Source organism: Ceratosolen solmsi, unplaced genomic scaffold (assembly GCF_000503995.2).
Source record: "Ceratosolen solmsi marchali unplaced genomic scaffold, CerSol_1.0 scaffold13, whole genome shotgun sequence".
NCBI classification, from domain to species: domain Eukaryota; kingdom Metazoa; phylum Arthropoda; class Insecta; order Hymenoptera; family Agaonidae; genus Ceratosolen; species Ceratosolen solmsi.
The window spans coordinates 10,616,383-10,637,242 of NW_011948418.1; the positions used below are offsets into that span (position 1 = coordinate 10,616,383).

The 20,860-nt window shown below is 26.5% G+C and overlaps 1 protein-coding gene across 7 annotated transcripts in view; it reads left to right on the top strand.

The window, feature by feature from the left end:
• trio (trio Rho guanine nucleotide exchange factor) overlaps positions 1-20,860 on the top strand; it is a 110,930-nt gene that overhangs the window by 68,770 nt on the left and 21,300 nt on the right. For all 7 annotated transcript variants that reach the window (XM_011497205.1, XM_011497199.1, XM_011497201.1 and 4 more), the window contains one exon: positions 15,717-15,789. In XM_011497205.1, the coding sequence (XP_011495507.1) occupies positions 15,717-15,789 (73 nt within the window). The remainder of the gene's footprint in view (positions 1-15,716; positions 15,790-20,860) is intronic.

Sequence of the window (20,860 nt, forward strand, 5' to 3'; positions counted from 1 at the left end):
CTTCCTCTAAAAATATTAAATATTATATATATATATATATATATATATATATATATATATATATATATATAAATCACAACTATAAAAAGATTTATTTAATAAATAATTTCAAACGATATATCGTTGTTGCATATCTACACCGATTACAATCCCTCGATATTGATAGAATCATGCGATATTCATTTGATGTATACAAGTTAAACTATTTATCAAATGAATTTAACATAGAAATAGAAGTACGAACGAAGATTAAAGATTAAACATGAGAAATGAATGTAAACGGAAATCATTTTCACTCAAATTAAAATACCATGATATACATTCTTGTCGCTTTTGGAATATCAAAGGTATCTTCATTGTATCAGATTTGAATCTGCTTTAGAGTATCTATTTTTAAATATCTTAATTAATTATTTATATTTCTTGTCGTGAAAAAAATAATATCCTTAATCGGTTTTCCGTTTAATATTTACGTTTATTAAAATCCTAATAAATAAGAGCATTTTTATTTTATTACTGTCATTATAACTCTGCCTATTATTTCTATTTTTCTGAACTCAAATATAACAATTCGTAGTAATATTAATTGGTCAACACTCACTTTATCGAAACAATTTCTTAACTTCGAAATATAAACAAAATAAGCCACTATATTATAATTGTATCAAATATTATTTTAAACCATGATTCACTCCTTTAAATTGCTTATTAAATAATTGTTTAAGAATTGGGTTCCCATCAAGAATGAGATCCATGACATTATCTTTATTTATGCTTGACGGAGGAGAATCAAAAGAATTTTTTCGCATAATATAATAACACGTATTTCGTTATTCAATGTATATTAAATTCAAATCTATTAGACGCTATTAAACATGAACGTGATGAGGATATGAGCAAATCACCTGCTTGTCGCCTACGACGCCTTAAAATATTGGCACGCGGGAGCAGATACTATATTTATACACACAAACATTGATACTTAATTAAAAACGTGAGATTAAAAGCTAATGTGACAAGGTGGCGCTTGCAAAGATTTCTGTGGGACGATGACAGCTCCAAATAAAATTGATAAAAAAAGAAAATGAGTTGACCGTGGAAGCTAATGCTTTTCAATCCATGACGAATTGTGTCACAAATGCAAGGATTACCAACGACTCGCTTTGATGCGAAATTACTGATTATTGACAAAGATACGGGCTTTTCAATGTTTCAAAGGAAATTGCACGGCTTTACGGGATATTACACGTGATTAATTCTTTCTCCTTATAACAAACAAAGAAAACGAATAAATGAAGTTTAATTAATTCACGGAATAACAATTATTAATTAATGTGCATAAACATATTAATGAGAATGATTATTGTTATTGGTTTAAAAGACAAATATACCGACGCAAAAAATTATCTAATTCACTATTATTATTAAACAATAGATCAAAATTGTTGTATAATTAAAATAGTTGATTTTGCATACGAATATTTGGAATGAATATTTTTAATTAATTTTATTAAATAGTAATTAAAATACTTAAAATATACCTAATATTAATATTTGTGTTCTATGATATTTGGCAAGCAATAAATTATATATGAAATATCTGACATTTGTATAAATTATTACAAAATCATAAGCTTTTTCATTAATGGGATTCATTCGTTTCATCAATTGGATTTATTTTTATCCATCTCTACTATTCTCTATGGAAGTGCCTTTTACTTTTCACGTATTATTATAGAAAAAGTGAAATACTGTGACCATCAACGCATTCTATTTATCATTGAAGTATTGGCATTCCAATTTTATATTTATATATGATTTCTTTCTTCATAGAAATAACCATTATTAAAGTTTCGTTTATTGGAAATTTTCTCACCAAACTTCTACGACGAGCCTTCGCTATAGACGTATTTCTACTCTACTCGTCATGCATATTCCATGCTGTGAGCAGTAAAATCATAAAAGGGACTAATTGTACGAATGCGAAGGGGAGAAAGAGAGAGAGAGAGAGAGAGAGAGAGAGAGAGAGGCTGAAACAAATGAAGAAGGACCAGGAATATGTAAGGCTTCGCTTTGAAAATAATTATTAGTTTGTGGAGGCGCCGAAGTGCCGTGTGACACTCCTGGACCAAAGATAATCCCCAGCCAGGCCGGAAATAGCACCACGGCACCAAAAACAGCCGAAGAATGACGTTACTAATAATAGGGTTAAATGATAAATTTGCACGCATGCGAATCAGCCTCGTTAATAATAAAACAGTGGATACTTTAATTTGTTCACATTCAATTTGGCGCTCAATGTTAAATATTTAATCATAATTGATATATTTTATACCTCGTGTGATCAAAATATTTGTCATAAAATAATAGAATATTGCCATTTATTTTATTATTGAAAATAAATTAACGATAAATTAATAATGTTCAATTAATTTGTCTGCTAAGAAAGTGAGAAGAAACATATTTTTAAAATAGTGTAAAGTCAATCAAGATACTAGTATGAATTGACTAGTGTTCAACGTTTAATTTGAGTTCAAGGCTAATGATGTCATTAAATTCACAAGAACTATATATTACATCAAATTTTAATGTTAAGCAGCCAAAAAAACTTAACGAAATATAAATGTTTATAACTATTTTTAGGCAATGTCGATCATTGATCACAAGATAGACATATAATCAATTTATACTTTTGAATCAACTAATTTATGCACTTAATGCACTTATACATGGAATATTCATGTCAATATCTATTACCTCGATATTACATTAAAATGTAGTCTATTGCAGACAATCATTTCTAAATTTTTACAATAATATAAATATATAATATTCTTATAAATATATAAAAGAAAATTCTCAAATTTATCAGAAAAATATTAATGGAATACTAATATTCTTTCAAAAATATTTTCCTACGTACATTCTGCTCATATTTTATATCGGAAGTATTTAAAAAAGGATTTTACACACACGCGCGCGCGCACACACACGCACACACACAATATCAGTTTTTAAATATTATTTTTATTTTAATTTACTTTTTCAAAATATTCTACAAAAAATTCTTCAATTTAAAATATTTCCTTTATATAAATATTTTTTTTAGATATTAGTTTCTTATGATTCACTTCAGCCAAAATGTGTGTGTGTGTGTGTGTGTGTGTGTGTGTGTGTGTGTGTGTGTGCGTACGTATTTATTCAAATAAAGATCATTTTTGTATGGTACAATTATTATCTTATGAAAATTTTATTTAAAAATATATATTAAATTTATGTAAAATGATTTGATTCTTAAAAAGTGTGTAAGCACGCATTAGTGTTTGTAATTATGTATATTATCTCAAAAAAAGAATAAATTTTGTTATCTTCTGTACAAATTTAATATAATCTTTGAGAAAGTTTGGAATTATGATAAAATTAAATAATCGCGTATAAGCAACGAAATGATCAGCTAAAGGAGGGAAGAGCACAGATATTTAAAGTCCAAACACGCGTGCCACAAATAAAAATTGTAGACTAACTAACTGAGAGAAAGAGAGAGAGAGAGAGAGAGAGAGAGAGAGAGCGACAGCGAGGCAGATAGGGGGGAGGGAGGAGAAAGAGAACAAGCGGGGTTCCCTTAAAAGTCTTATCTCACCGAACACCGGATACGCGCGCCATACTTCACTTGCCTTTTCCAATCATTCGTTTTAGTTTCTCCCTTTCTTTCACTCTTCTGCGCACTATCTTCTTTTTTCTCTCTTTGTTTTGTTTATTCTCTAGTAGAAGAAGCTTAGTTTCAGCGAGTGAGAAAGAAATCCGAGATTTTGATGACATCTAAAAATAACTATAAAAATATTTAATATTATGAAAGTTTTTTCGAACTTTAAAATTTGAAAGCAATTTTAATAAATCTAATCAAAATTATATATCTATTTTATTTATATTTATTCATTAAATTTTAAATTATATTTGTAATGATTAAAAGCCACTTTTGTGTTTATAAATGCATACATTTAAAATAAATTATAATAATCAAATAATTCTTAATTTAAGGAATTTGTTCTTACTATTTTGAATATGCATGATATATACGATTAACATAAATGTATTAAACTTGATTAAAAATTTGCAATATTTTAATAGTAAAATTTTCTAATAGGTGTCATATATATAATTTTGTGTATTGTGTTTTCTCTCAAATATCAGTATTGATATATAAATTTTAGTATATATATATATATATATATATATATACAATATATAAACTTAGAGAATTATAATTATTAATGTTTATAACAATAGTTGATATAAATTGTTTTATTTATTGCCGAAGATTTACTTAAGTTCTTTAATATTTAAACTTATGCACTAATATAAAATAATTATATATCAAGATTTTAAGATTTTAATAGTAAATTAACAAAAAAGTATTCAAGAAAAAGTACAGTTCCTGTTTTTCTATTAAAAAGGAATCATATAATATACTAGAATTAACAATAATTTTCTCAACTCCGAGTTGCAAAACAATAATTCGCTTTTCCATAAATATAAAAGTAAACCATAAGTAATAGCTTACTGTAAATAAATCTTTGTTGTTAAAAGAAAAAAAAAAAACACACACACATTACATACAATAAAACTGAAATCCGACAATTTTGATAATTTACTACAATTGTCAACTTAATCTATACGTATGTAATAATGCTTTCTTTCTCATTTGCATTTTATCTCCTTTGCTTTTTATTTGCTTAATAAATTCTCTTACTACCTTTTCATTTCTAAATTGTAAATGTTTTTAGCCACACATATACGAGAATTACTTGTTGACCATTTATTCTCTCGAGCTGCTTTAGAATTTTATTTTCTTCTTTATTATGAGCACACCAAAGGCAACACGATCTGGTTTAAATATAAATTTCTTTATTAATGAGGTTTCTTTATTAATGACATAGGGAAAATCATCTTGTGGTCACGTTGATTTATATGGTAAATATTAGAACGCGGCGATTCGCTCCAATTTTTTTTGCTTCACTCCAGTGCGGCGCCAAGAAAATGAGTGAAGATAACGAATGGAAGACGCAGAATTAAATTCTGGATTGACTAATAATGCGAGTATGGATCCTAGTTGAAATCCATTTTTTCACTCCCTTTCTATTAAATGCATTAAGATGCTAATTATTAAATTTGATAAATTATAAACATATCTTTTTACTTTGATATCATAACTAGTTTGACAATTTACTATTGTATTTACATTGGGATTTTAAAATCTAATTTTAAAATAATGTTGATGATCTAGAAGAATAAGATAATTGGAATAACCATATATTAAAATGAATATTTTTATATTTTTAGATGACATACTTATTATCTTCAAATGTTTAATTAATTTTCGAAAATGTTGATAAAAAAATTGGTTAGTTTTTTTTTCTTTTTTTTCTTTTTAAATTAATAATAAAAATTTCTCCCATTTTTTATTCAAAAGTAGCTATTGTAATTCCGTTTTATAAAAAATTATATCGAATTAAATTGTTAAAAATTAATTATTGATATTTTAATTACGTCTACTTTATGTATTTATATGTATTATCTATAGAATAATATTATGAATTCTTTTTTACGTTATTATTCTTACGTTATAAATTATATTTATAATTTTTATGTACGGTATGTAAAGATATATTTATGACCAAATTATCGTTTAATGAAAAATTCGTCTTTTATATAAAAGAGAATGTATATAAACATATAAAGAATTAAGTATGTATATTGATTAATATATTTCCTAATTATCGTAATATCTAATTTTGTAATTTAATGATTAAAAATATTTCGCATAATGTTAATTAATTGTTTAAATAGTAGGCGCGAAAATTTTAAACTATACACAATAAATGCGTAAGCATCAAAAGAGGTTAAAGCAATATCGTTTTATGATTCATTAAATAAACAAATATCTATGCATATGAAATAATTTTTAAGAGTGTATTCGTGCTAAAAGTGAATATTGATTTTACAATAAAATTTAAATGCCCCTTCTACAATAATATCATCGACAGCTTTATTTCATCTTACATTCTATTATTAATTTTAATTAATTATTTGCAATTTTAAATATTTCAACTGTAATACAAGAGGTGGCTTTCATTGGACAAATTTTTAGTTATAGAAAAATTTGAAAATTATAATGCTTATGACGCTTGCAGTTGGTGTAGTAACCTTTAAGATGTAAGTTTTAAGCGCAGGATAGCTATAATTTAACTCAAATTCAATAAAACGAGTTCCAAATAAGAGAAATTTAATAGTTTGCGAAAATTCATTTAACCAATTTCTCAGGGTTGTGCTAATGCATGCGTAGAAAAGTGTCGTGAACACTCGTTTAATAATGCCAGAGTGCTTGAGAATCAGGGAGGTTTATTTTCTTAATTATATACGCCCCTCGCGTGCTTCGACTCACTACACGCACTATGTGTACTTGTATTTTCCTCTCTCATTCTCTCACTCTCACTCGCGCGGACACGCACGCACGCACGCGCGCACAGACACACATACTCTCTCTCTCTCTCTCTCTCTCTCTCTCTCTCTCTCTCTCTCTCTCTCTCTCTCTCTCTATCTGACTCTGTATCGTCTATCTCGTATTCATTTATTTATATATCCCTCTTTCGCGCATACATGTGCCCGTTAACTCGTATTAACGTTTTATCTCTCTGTCTCTATACATATTATGCCCTCCTTTGCAGTTAGTAAATTTCTATCATTAAATTAAATTAATGTTATAATATGCATTATAATATAAACTGGTACTCGCTGTATAGACTAGACTGAAGTATATATTTGGTTGTATAGGTTTACGTTATTTGTCAAGCGGAATACGGTACGAGGAGAGACGAGAGTTGAATTTCAAGTCAACCATAATTGCCATTGTTTCCAAATATAAATAAGCATAATTAAAATTTAATCAAAAGCAGACGAAAATAATTATTAAAATTTTAATCGTTCGTGTAGACAATGTGAATGTGTTATATATACGTTGAATAGACAATACAATATAAATTGTACTTGAATATAAACAAAAATATATTAAAATTAACAATTTTATGTATGTAATTGTAAGTCTGGCGATAGAAAATTATCACTATTAAGAGACCTTATGACTTTACATTGTAATACAAGTATTATTACACAGTGTAACATGAAACCTTTTGTTAAAAAATATAAAAGTTTTATTAAGTATTAGCATAAACTAAAAATTCGCTATTTATGTCACACTTTTCATTCAAAATTTTTTGTTTCATTTGTAAATATACTTATGATTACAGTGCAGCTGTAAGTTAATTACGTAATCGAATCGTCATATTATTTATTCATTTAATTTTTAAACAATATTTGTTATTTAAACATTTCTCCTCAGAGACAAATAAAAATTTTATTAACAGTTATAAATATTATTTACATGAGTATTTAGTTACAATTATTTTTTTCGCTATTAGTCTTTTAATATATATATATATATATATATATATATATATATATATATACATATACATATAAATCATAATGATATTCCAAATAAGTAGTCTAAAACAAATTGCATTAATTATCGATCGAAATAAAAAGTAAATATATTCAATTCATTGAATAAAAAACACTCGTTTCGATGAGTAACGGTTCTCTCTATATTTCCATACAATTATTTTCAAACGTGTTTCTTATAAATTTTACATTTAAATGATATTAATTTATAAGTAAATTTATTTATTGGATTAGATAAATAGTTTTTATTTATTCTTTATATTATTTATTTTTTATTCGATATTTGCTGTCAACTATATGAAATAAAAATTCTCTAAAATGGAGCAAAGAAACAAAAAATTGCTTTTTATAAAACAAGTAAAACAAGAAGTTACATCTTTATCGAAAATATAATAACTAACACTATTATTTACATTCGAGTTGTTTGATGAATATATCTACGTATATTTGAATTATTATTCGATAAAGGAATTTAAAGAGATATTCTATTTTTTACGGATTAATGCAATTGAAAGTATATTCGACTTGTGTTAAATGAAAATTAACGATATACACGTGTAATTGTATTTTTCAAAATTCCGAGAGTAATTGAGCAAATTAACGAATCGAGGATATTAATTCAGTTTATCATACGATTTGATGAGCGATTTTATAGTGTCTTGACAGCCAATTTCCTAAAGAGCAATCATTCACATATATTATACCGCATTGAATTTCAGATTGACGTGCATAGCGTCAGGATGAATCTATTATAAATCCGATGGCTGAGTGTGAATCAAAATTAAGGGTAGGCAACAGGGGAAATTATAGCAACGCCGTTAAATTGCGCTATTTTTTTACGTGTGTGCGCGAGCGCGTGTATGCGATGATGATGAATTTTGTTGGAGCCGCCTATATGTACCACAACATTAAAAACCGCAGCGTCCGATATTTGCAGATAATGCGCAGTCCGGAGCGAGTGTTTGCTTTTCTACTATAAATGGGTTAATGCAAATGACCAGGCAGATAGTAAAGTGAATATGATGGGAAATTCAATGAAAGTTGAAAGTCACCCAACATTGTTAACACTTAATTATCTTACAGATGCAAAAATATTCTACCGTAATACTTATAATCTCTTGTAATTCAGTATACCACCGACATTTTCTCTATATTCTCCAATAATTATACTTGTTGATTTTTATTGAAAATTTACAGCAAGCCGCTTCAACAAAGGAAAGAATGACTTTTTCTTTTGTATTAGTGCAAAAATTAAATTACCTTGATTGTAATAATCGTTTACTAAATTACGGCCATTAAACGGTAAATTACCAAAAGTTTTTACACCTTATTAATTCGATGTGCTCCAAAATTATTATATACAATGATAAAATTTAAAATAACTTTTATTCGATAATTACCTTATACACATCGTGTATACGTTAATTATTTCCTTATTTACAGCAGCTATTTCGTACAGTTTTATTTAACAGAAGATGAAATATTTCCGAAAATGTTCCGATACTCTACATTGAAATCAAATTTGAAATTCGTATGAATTAAACTATTTAAGCACGAAATACAAGCACAATAGAAAATCATAGTAGAACATATTTTCTCAATAAAAAGTAAAATATATATGTAAATAATGCGCAGAGTGCTGAGCGAGATCGACATAAAAGACAAAAGGCAAAATTCCATGCAAATGTGCCCTGAAAACCCGAATACTTCTATAATTCAGGGTAGTTTTCTCTCCCTAATGAAAACATAATAATAGAAAGTCTGAGTGGAGCATTTAATGTATAATAAAGTGAAAGAGGCAGAGATTTACAATTGCAAAAAAAAAGTTAGTTGGAAGAACGCTGAGAGGAAAATCTTGGGTATGAACTTGAGGAGGGTAGACGATGTACGAGTATAAGACTTATTTTCACTCACGTCGATTGGGAAAAGACTCTCGCGACTCCTTCACTATTTTGTAACTACTATACTTACAGCCACTGCAATTACTATTACAGCTATTGTAACTACTTTTACACGGCAGACAATTAAGCGGATAAATTCATGACGGACTTGTGACTGAACTACAGATGCATACCTGAGACATGAACTAGGGTGAGGTCGCCCTCTCCCAGCCAATCACTCGCTCTTACTCTCACTCTCAAATTCCCCCGAACCTTTCTTCAATGCCGCCAGACACTTTCTTCATTCTTTTCATCCCCTCCCATACACATCTATTCATGCATGCCAGCACAGAAATTCGCATGACTCAAGCCAACAGTTCAATTCTGACGGAAAGTGCAATTTTAAGACCACAATGCTTTACGTATACTTACGGGTCCTTATACATGATTCTACGATATTTAAAAATCTTTACATATTGATTTTATTTTAGATATTTCTTATATTGTTATGCTGCTTAATCGACATCTTACTTAAAATCAGCATAAAAATTATAAAATTGGAACAAATTGAATCTATTTACACAAATAACTTTTATATCACCATATAAACATAATCGATCCGCTATTCTTCATTGTTTATTGTTTCATTTTTCTGTGACATGGTAGAGTTTTGGATAATAATTTATGGATATGTAATTAGTCCGATACTGTTATCTAATATTAAATGCAGTATATAATATAACTTTAAATTATAGGTCATTTATTATGTGTATTGCAAAACTTTAAAATCTCAAATTATTAATGAAAGTGAATTAGTGAAAGTTGAAAGAAAAGATAATTTTCAGATTCATAATGATACATTAATATCATTGGAAAGAATAATATAATACAATTTTTATTAAATGTATTATAATGTGTTAGACAATATGTTTAAAATAAATGTTTTATAATTATTATAGTCTTGAAATTTTAAATAGGCTAAAACTTTGTTAATGGCAAGTGTCATATAGACATTTTCTACATCTGCTACCCAATTACATTTATATTAACGAACAGCTTTATTGGTCTTCTCTTTCGTTAAACCTTGAATAAAAAGATTAAATTTTGTCCTTAATCGAAGGAACTTTTTATATGAGTTTTATAAGTTTTTATTGAAAGAAAAAATATATTAAATTTTCAAGAATAGAACTATAACCTTTTAATAAACGACTAATTGTACCCTATGAATTAGTTATTAAAGAATAAAGTTATCTTCTCAAAACATCGAAGACTTATATAAAAATTTAATTAATTATAAAAATAATTAATATTAGATCAATTAATTTTTTGTATTAAAAGAAGGCATTTTTGTATAAATTGATAATGACATACAAATTTTATGAATAATTTATAAAGTTCTTTGAATCAAAAACCTAATACGCTTATAAATTTTATTTTTCAAAAAAAGAAAAAAATTTTACACATCTAATAAATAATAATTTTCGTTGATTAGTAATATTTTCAAACACAGACGCATTACTATTTAAGACTTCTCAGATGAATTGATTACTAATATAATGCATATATATATATATATATATATATATATATATTTACGCGACCAACTTTAAAAAGCATATTTAACATTCTCTTTTACTATAAAAACAATTAATTTTTCGTAAGTATATATGCAATAGCATTCGTAATATAAAAAAAAGTTAATAATTATTACCGTAAAAATTACATTATTTATAAAAGTATAAGAAAAATTTATCGAAGGTATGTACTGAAAATTGTATAATGTTAATATTGATCGGCATTGTGTTTCTTTTGTTCTATTATTTCATTGTATAATTTATAAAACATATGCATATATATATATATATATATATATATATATTTGAAATTATGTAATTTATAAAGTATAGATCAAAATTTTCTATCGCAATAAGCTGTTACTTTTATTGTTTAGGTCCAACCTCATACATTAAATCAATCAGATTTCAAATTGATTTAAATGTATTGACTTAAAGATTAAATAAATCATATTTATACAGAACAGTAATATATTTCAGATAATGTAATCAATACTGTGATTAATTTTTTTTAATTTTAAGATATTCAAGTTCATTTATGCATCTCTATTTTTTACCTTTACCGTAAATGATGCACAATAAGTTTTATCTAAACATTGTATTATAAAAAGCTTATTTTTATTAGTAAGCTTTTTATAACCTTGAATATTGAAGAATATTAATGCTGTGTTTATAATTATAGCTCGGTGACGTCATGCAATTAAAAACATCGTAAGATTGTGGTCAAATTCAATAGTCAATAATGTTTTTTTTTTTTTTTTTTATTGCTATTTTTAATCCGTTTTGTATTAATACATATTTGTATGCATATTTTGTTTATTATAAAACATTTTCTTAAAAGTATAAGTAACTTGACGTATAAACTGAATCTTTTATAATTTATTGTCGAATACAGTAATGCTACAAATATATTATTTTCTATTTTATTTTATTACGATCTAAGGATATTAGAAATATTTGAAATAACTTTTTCATTTATAATATTAAAAAGAATTAATTTTAAATAACTGTTCTTTTTTTTTTTTTATTATTATTATAATATTTTTACTTATTTCAGTATTGGTACAAATAGTTGCAATTTTGTTAGTGTTTTAAGTAAAAGCTATTAACATAACTTCATTATTTCAATATTTCTCTCATTGATTTGCAATGTTATAACATTTATTCATAACTTGTTCGTGACAATTCGTAATTGTTAGTGATTTGAAGAGGACTCGTTCCAATATTACATTTCAAATGAATGTGAATTATTAAATTTCGTTTGAACAACACATTTCAAAATATCAAGCAAACAAAATATATTACCCTACAATAATTTTCAAATAGAAAAGCCCTTAATGTCACTGCATATCCTTTACTTTGTCTATATTTTAGCTATGTATAATTATAATCCAATGCGATTATAAAGCGGTGAGGCTTATCATGGACAACGATAATCGTATTGCACATGTATGTGTTGGACGATCAATTTATATTGTCACAAAGAAATCGATGCGACTGGTGGGTCCTTGACTCTTTCTTCTTTTATATTCTTTACATTCCTTCCTTTTTCTTTTTTTCTAGTGTTTTGTATGGACATGGCAGGGATTTAAATGAGAAAGATGGTTCTTTTATTTTCATTTAGAAAAATCTTTTTCTCGAACTTTATATATACAATTACTTTTACGTTCCTTATTATTCACAGTCTCATAAGGAACATGCGAGAATTTCTTTTTTATTCTTTCTATGCATATACATTTAATTGTCTTATTACTTCAATCCTCAATATATTCTTCAATTATTCAATTCATCTGTTGGTGTAATAAACTTAGAAATTTCTTGTTATGAATACAATGTAATCATTGTTATAACTGCTATGTAGAAAGAAAATATCTTTCATACATTATCATTTATTTACATATCATTTATACATTATCGTGTATTACATTAAGAATGAAAAAAATGCTTTTTTTTTATTATTTTACAAATTCGTAATAAATTCTGTTTATGTATTAACACACTCGAACATAATTTCGACAATTCCTTTAAAATTATTTTTTGGAGGAAGCAGAGAGCTCTTTCACAATCAAAGTCTTTTTCATTTTAATGATTAGATTTTTTCTTCATTCACTCTATTTGCTTACTTTAAAGAATAATTCATTTATATTCATATTGTTACAATTTAATTATAAATGAAAATAAATATAAAGCAAGAAATTATTAAAGTCATTTTAGCGTATAAAATGCTACGCAACTGTATTATATTAATTATTTGTGTTTTTACTTTAAAATATTATTACATGACATAAACGTAAATTTGATAAAATCTATTATAATCTGAATTAAATGTTCATATATAATTCTACACAACTTTCAGAATTAATTTTTATGATTTTGTTAAAATATAATAAATATTTTAATTATAATTTTCAATTAACAATAGTAATAATTTATCACCATGAAATTCCGAAAACCTAGAATAATGAAGAAAGTAGTTGAATGATCAATAATAAATTTCACAAAAAAAAAAAAAATATTCCATTCATAGAAATTACAAAGACTGAATGATAGTCTTTTTATATTTATTCGTATACAATTGTATTGATTATTCATCAGTTATATAATTAGAACATCCATTTTCTTTTTAACCCTTCAAATTGTTATTGATCATGAAAAAATATATGGCATTATGATTAGTTATCATTTTATTTCTTTTGCACAGTTTTTCAATGTAATGTTTTTCGTCTTATAACGTTATTATTTTATACTCATGTCATACTAAACGATTGATAATATTTCTTTTTAAAGTTAGTTGGCAATTCTATTGCAAATGATTTTTATTGATTTAATAGCATTCTAAAGTAGTTATTAGTTATATTATGAAAATTAATTTAACATCTATAAAATTTATAAATTACACAACCAGTACTTGAAATACCTTATTTTTAATGTTTATAATGAGAAATTATAGTTTATTTGATAAGCATTTTGTTTTTTTATAAAAAAAAGTATGACTGTATGAATATAATCATTATTTCTCTAATTATGAATGTATATCTACAAGTATATGACTATTTACTTTTTATTTACAGCTTATTTATATAAAGTAAAATAAATTTTAAATGTTAAATAAAAATAAATTCTATAACAATCCCATTTTTAAATTAAGCTAACCTTTTATACAATTTTGTTTAATTTTTTATTTCATACTTCTTTTCAATTATTAAAAAAATTAATTAATTTTTATTATAGGTAAACATTGATGTAAACATACTTTTTGCTTCCTGTTTTTATTATTCATTGAAATGTAGTTTGTAAACAGGAAAATATAATAATACATTTTACTCTTAATGAATATTAAAAAACATAAAAAAATTTTTTAGTAATAAATCACTTTAGAAATTATAATGTTTATCTGAAATTATACGAATTCATTTATTATAATATTTTTTTTAATTAAAAAAGTATTTTGTAGAATAATCAATTCGCTTTAGTACATATTGTTTCAATTATTATAACAAACTAAAAATCTTTTTTTTTAAACTGAAATAAACATGTACTTACAATTAGTAAAATACTTTAATTTATTATAATAAAAATTGGTAACATTTATTATTGATATTTTTAATATAATGAAATCGTGTACGAACAAAAGTTGATGAATATTCACCCCCATGTAAATTTTAATATTTTAAAAATATTTACTCTGAATTAGTTGTTTCATTTTTCATTTAAAATTGTTTTCTTTAATGTTTAAGATAAATATAATTAAAAAATTTAAGTTAAACTAAATTTTAATTAAAAAAAGGAGTTAGTGAAAGTTAGAATTATTGATCCTTATACTTGGAGTATTTATTTTTTATGTTTACAAAAGTTTTCGTTAAAAAATACATTATTTTTTAAAAAATTCTTGAACGTGAGATTAATCACGTGTATGACAAATTGAGTTATGCTTTTAAATAATATAATTTGAAATGTTTAAATTAAGTAAAAATTTATATTTCAAATACATTGAGATAAAAATGCCCTACAAATTAAAAAATTATTCTTGAAAATTTTCTTGGAATATTTTTCTTTGTTCATATAATATCAAACAAATTATGATTTTATTTTGCTGAGTCAATATAGAAAACTGTGGGTGTGTTTATCGACTTACGAATTAACGTTACTTTTACATTAGAATATTTTCATTCATAATCAATATTAATTTTATTTTTAATTTTTAATTCTTAAATACCATTAGAAAAAATTGTTTAACATCTTACTACTACATTCCTCCACATTCCATTATATGAATGCCCATTTCTCTGCATCTATATGAAAATCAATGCAATGTAGGTTAAGTTTTAAACTATAATACACATATTAATCCTATTTGTAATCAATGAGTCAAATAAAATGATCAGATAACGTTATTTAGGCTTAATTTGAATTAACCATTATATTCAAAGAGCCTAACGTTAAAACTCTTTAACATTTTCAATTTTACTATGCGTGCACCATCGCAATATGCATCACTACTCTAATTATGTAATAAATTTGTAGGTCAATAAGGTATTCATCCACAATAATAAATAAGATAGCTTTGCATTTGTCCCTCTCATTCGTCCCTCTATCTCCCTTCCTCTCCTTGCATTTCCATTTATCTCTTCTTCAACAAATTTTCCAAGCGATGTATTTTCATCATTGTTCCCTTTTTCCTTGTCGTTTATACGATACTTATTTACCACACGAGTTCACCGTCTCTTATTTTTGTCTATTTCAGAAATCATTGGAGGTGACGGATGTGGATCCGCCAATACAAGCTCACCAGGCAACAAGAGACGCGGCTTCAGTGGGTAAGTGATATTGGCTTTTCATACTGTAGTAGCAAGTCTGCAAGCTATTTTTAACAAAATTGTTATTGAATTTTCGCTGAAAATGAAAGGGAAAGAATGGAAGAAAAAAACTTTTAAATTGGTCTTTTCTTATTTAGAAAGTGTAAGCTTTAGTCCAGTGTAATCTTTGACTTTTTCACACATTTTTTTAGGTTTATATTTACTCGAATATATTTAAAAACTTGGCTTTTATGTTCCTATTTATGTTAATTATTGTGAGTAGTTAACGCCGTAAAAAAGTAAGCAGTTAAGGAGTATTTTAATTAGTGCTGCAGTAGATAAGTAAATTTAACCTCCTCCATCTTAAAGTTTTTATTAAAATTATATATTTTGTTATATCTTTGGAATTATCGCAATCAACACACAATTACTCAATTTTTTAATTTGTAGTTGTATACATCATTCAAAGATAATCCAAACGAAATATTAGACATTCTTATTTATATTTTTCTTATATATAAAAATATAATTTTTTAATTATTCGAATCAATTATAAAACATCTATAACGATGCAAAATTCATGTAATAATTTTAATATTAGATAGCAATAAATTTTTTATATACTTTGATTTTCCTTCCCTTCTACTTTTTGTTCTGCTTGCTCTTCATATACTTATATATAAAAAAAAAAGAATGATTAAATATTCCTATTTAATAATTTGTAAAACAACTTCTTTGAAGCGCGTAATCTAAAATAATGTTTAAAGCGATAAAAGCAGAAAAACGTACATAAATATGAAATAGCTGCTCTGACTAAAAGATAATTTTTGTAAGTTCGTTGCAATATGAAAATGAAGAAAATGTAAGCAAATTATAAAGTTGTACTTAAGTTTTTTATTTAGTATGCTAAAATATTTTACAAAGATTGGAAAATTAAAATGCCCAAGTTTGAATTACATTTGATTAAAGCTTAAAATAGATTTTTAAGTAAAATAAATTTAACTAAATTATGGACTAATATATACAAAAAATCTGTGTGTATATATGTGTATATATATATTTATATATATATATATATATATATATATATATATATATATATATATATATATATATATATATATATATATATATATATCTACATATATTTAAATTCGTTTTGATAAAGAAACGGTAGATTATTAAACATGTTTACAATTGGCATTTTCATGTTTTCAAAATCTAATTATGAGTTGTAACACAAAATTTTCAAAATATGATTCCTCATTCTTTACATATAATTTTATATGATTTAAAAATCATTACAAGTTATTTATTTTTATACAGAAAAAATAATAAGGTGAATAAAAATTGTTATCTTACCTCATTACCGTTGAATTTATAAGATTTAAATTGAGATACCAATAATGATTTCATTGTAAGTCTTACAAATGGGAAATGTTATAAAACAACACAGGACGATTGAAAAGTCGAACGAAAGACCTTCATTACATTTTCATAATTATATATAATTTCTTTAACAACATTATGTCAAGCGAAAGAAAATAAAATAGATTATAAATATTAGATGATAAAAGTTTATATAGTGAATTTGTATTTATGCGGACTTTGTAAACATAAAGTACTATGATATCACGTATTCACGTACATTAAAATTAATTAATTTCACATTTCATTATCGATTAATTTCATTAAAAAAAAAAAAATAAATAAATAAATAAATTATAGGCATTTAATGAATTCAGAAATTTACCGGTTTTATTGTTTTCATAACATAAGAATGGAATGTTTTGTTTTCCGTATAAATAAATCCAATGCCAAACAAAAAAAAAATTTTGAAATAAGAATTTGCTTTGGTATATTAACTGTGCATACAAAATTCTTGAACATTTCCGAAGTACAATAATTAATTATTTTATATTAAAACACAAAATATGAATTAACTTTAAATTTAACACAAACGATCGGCACGTGAAATTAGTAATCCTTATACACAGTGCAGGTATTTTCATTTCAATTTATGAGAAGAAATGTGGGATTAAACTAAATAACTATTACATACTTGAGTGCATTGCTCATAAATTTTATTCTCATTAGTTTCATTTAACGAGAAGGCCCAGACTCTGTTGATATACGTATATAATGGTCTGCTTGTAAACTACGAGCCACCTCAAAATCAGGAATTGCCAATAAAAGAGGTAATAATATAAGGATAATGACATTAAGACATGATCAAACAAGTGTTCCGAAAATGAAAAGGAAGTCGTTATCCAAGGAAACTCGACAAGCCGATACTTGACGCAATAAGGGCGGGACCCGGTAAATCCGATCCTTCTTACGGTCACTGGCCCACGCTGACCAGCTAAACGCTCATCATTGTCTCTCATTCCGCTTAGGTCACGTTTGATGGAAGAGGGGCGGGGCGGTGCAGGGTGGCTTGGTAGGAGGTTGGCGTCCATCTCTAGCGACGAGCATCGTCATTACGTCGGGAGACATTGTAAGGCGCGACCATTTTAGACGAGGGCCAGGGTCGGCCGGGTCGCATCACATCACATACGCATTATATGCTGACGCAGCAATGCTCTCTGCGCACTTGGCAGTCCCGTCACGCGGAAACTTGGCCGAGCTCGATTTTCCCAGCTCAGAGCCGTCGCTCATGAGCGCGAAGTCTCGGTAAAATTTATCCCCGACTCGAGAGGGTTGCGCGATGCTGCCGGGACTATCGAGTCGGAAGCGTGTGGCAGCGGCGACGACGGTTGCGTTGGACGGCGTTAAGGGTCGAGCGGGGCGGGAGGGTCCCTGAGTCGTTGAGTGCGATGCGGAGGGCAAGAGGGATTACCCGATGATCCTATAATTAGGCAGTAAACGAGTTCTGAATGTGAGATAGGTATACGAGGTCAACATTTTTCGTACTGGGAATTTATCTACGATGGCAACTTCCGCTTGCTTTCATGTACGTAAGGAGTGTTTACTTACAACTTGAAGTTCCTTAATATCGTTTTGCCGTATTTTGTATGAAAATATAAAATAAATGTTTTCTCTGCTTAAATGAATTTTTAGGGAACACGAAGAGGCAATTATCGTTCATCTTTCCGTTTTTCGAATTGAAAAGTCGTTCGGAAAAAACAAAAAAATTATTTAACTTGAGATTCTTATTATTTTAGTCTAAAGAAAATTCAAAAGAAATTCGATAGAGTGACGGTCTTGGAGGTACGAATTTTCAAAGTATTTACCATGGAAATTAACCAAGTATTCAAAATCTATTACAGGCTGTCGACAGTGTCAGTTGTGAAGCCGTAATTGCCCTTTCTACTACTACTTCCTCGCTTTTGAAATTCTCAGTAATGAAGTAGAATTTACTGTAATTTTCCGAATCTTTTCAATTTAAAATTGCATTGTAATAATGTGTATGTCCCTTCAATTCTGCAAATGGACAATCTTATGATCCCTTAGCTCAACGATGCGATTCACGTAACCAGCATAAATAACTTGGAATAATTTTTGACTGCTCTGCAATGCGACTACATTATGCATAAAATAAAAATCCTCTTTTAAATCACATTTTCTTGGATACGAAAAGAGCATTACGTTGGGCAATGCACGTAAATTCTGCGCAATAATCGTTAAATCTTAAGATAGAAATTATTAATTACTTTAAATTAGAGTTATTCTTTCGATTATCCCCAGTGTAAATATTAGGCTATTATAAACATTTTTTTTATTATTATTTTAATAAACAGTTTCCAAAGCATATAATGCAATTGAAAGTAATAAAAATATTTTATCATACTTAAAGTAGTATCCAAGTCTTATGCATTACAAAGTTGCTTCAATTTTACGTATATGAATAATGTTATTAAAAATTTAAAAACATTATTTTTGGAGCACGCGCGCGCGCTGTGTGTGTGTGTGTGTGTTTGTGTGACAAGGTTTGATAATAAATACATTAATACAATAAATTTATAATAAATATGCCAATATCTATTTGTATACGTATATTCTCTTAATACAAGATATACATAAAATCGAAGTCATTTTGAATTTCCAAAGCTGTTGATAAACACGATAATATAAAAATTTTGATAGTATAAATTAGACAACTAAATATATCTTTTGCTAACTTAATAAGATAATATTGCACCAGAGTTGAAATATTATAGGATTTTAATAGACTCGATGCATTTTATGACTTAACTGCGCGTTAAATACGGGTGTTAAATAATTTAGAACAGTTTATTATGTTTTAAGTTTTCAAACTAAGATTTATCACTTATTCACTTTCTCTCTCTCTCTCTCTCTCTTTCGCTCATTTATTCCATACTTTTGTTCTATTTCTCTTTGTCTGCGTTTTAATAACGAAAAAAAACTACAGTTAAAAGCTCATACTCTTCATCTAATAATTAGAATTTTTTGTAATCATCAAGAATTTTTAACGATGCTATTTTTCATTATTTTAATTTAAGTAATTTCAATTTTACTAGATTTTATTTCACAACGGGAAAAGAAAAGATGGTAGACAATTAATACTTCGAGCTAGTTTATTGCTTATTAATTGTTTTTATTCGTAGATCTTTGTACACTTTATGTAACATTCTAATTAAAAACCATAATTAATACTTAGTTTATTTGAATCAAATATTAATTAAAAGAACGGTAACAAATATCGATAAAAGTATAACAAATATCGATAATCTTTTTTCTCTTTTTGCCGTGAGAGCGATTCTTATCCGATAACAAACAACTAAGAGGCTGATTTATCTTTACATCGATTCAATTAAGCCTTATCCGTCGATCCAATTTTCAAATACTTTAACGAATTTGTCGCTCATCGCGTAGTAAAGTGAATGAGAATATCGAAAACATTAATTTGTCTTTTGATTTTGGAAAAAATAAAAAGAAAAAAACCCAATTGAATCGCGCTTTTTGTTTATACGAATAAATAAATAAAGTCGACTGACGTTATTTTCTATGCAAAAGCCCGCTTGCGAGGCATCAAAAACGCACACTCGATTCATCAATTCCTAAAAGAAACAATGGCTGACCCTCAAATGTATGGGCGTAGCACTTGTAAGGCTATTGGGATATTCAGACG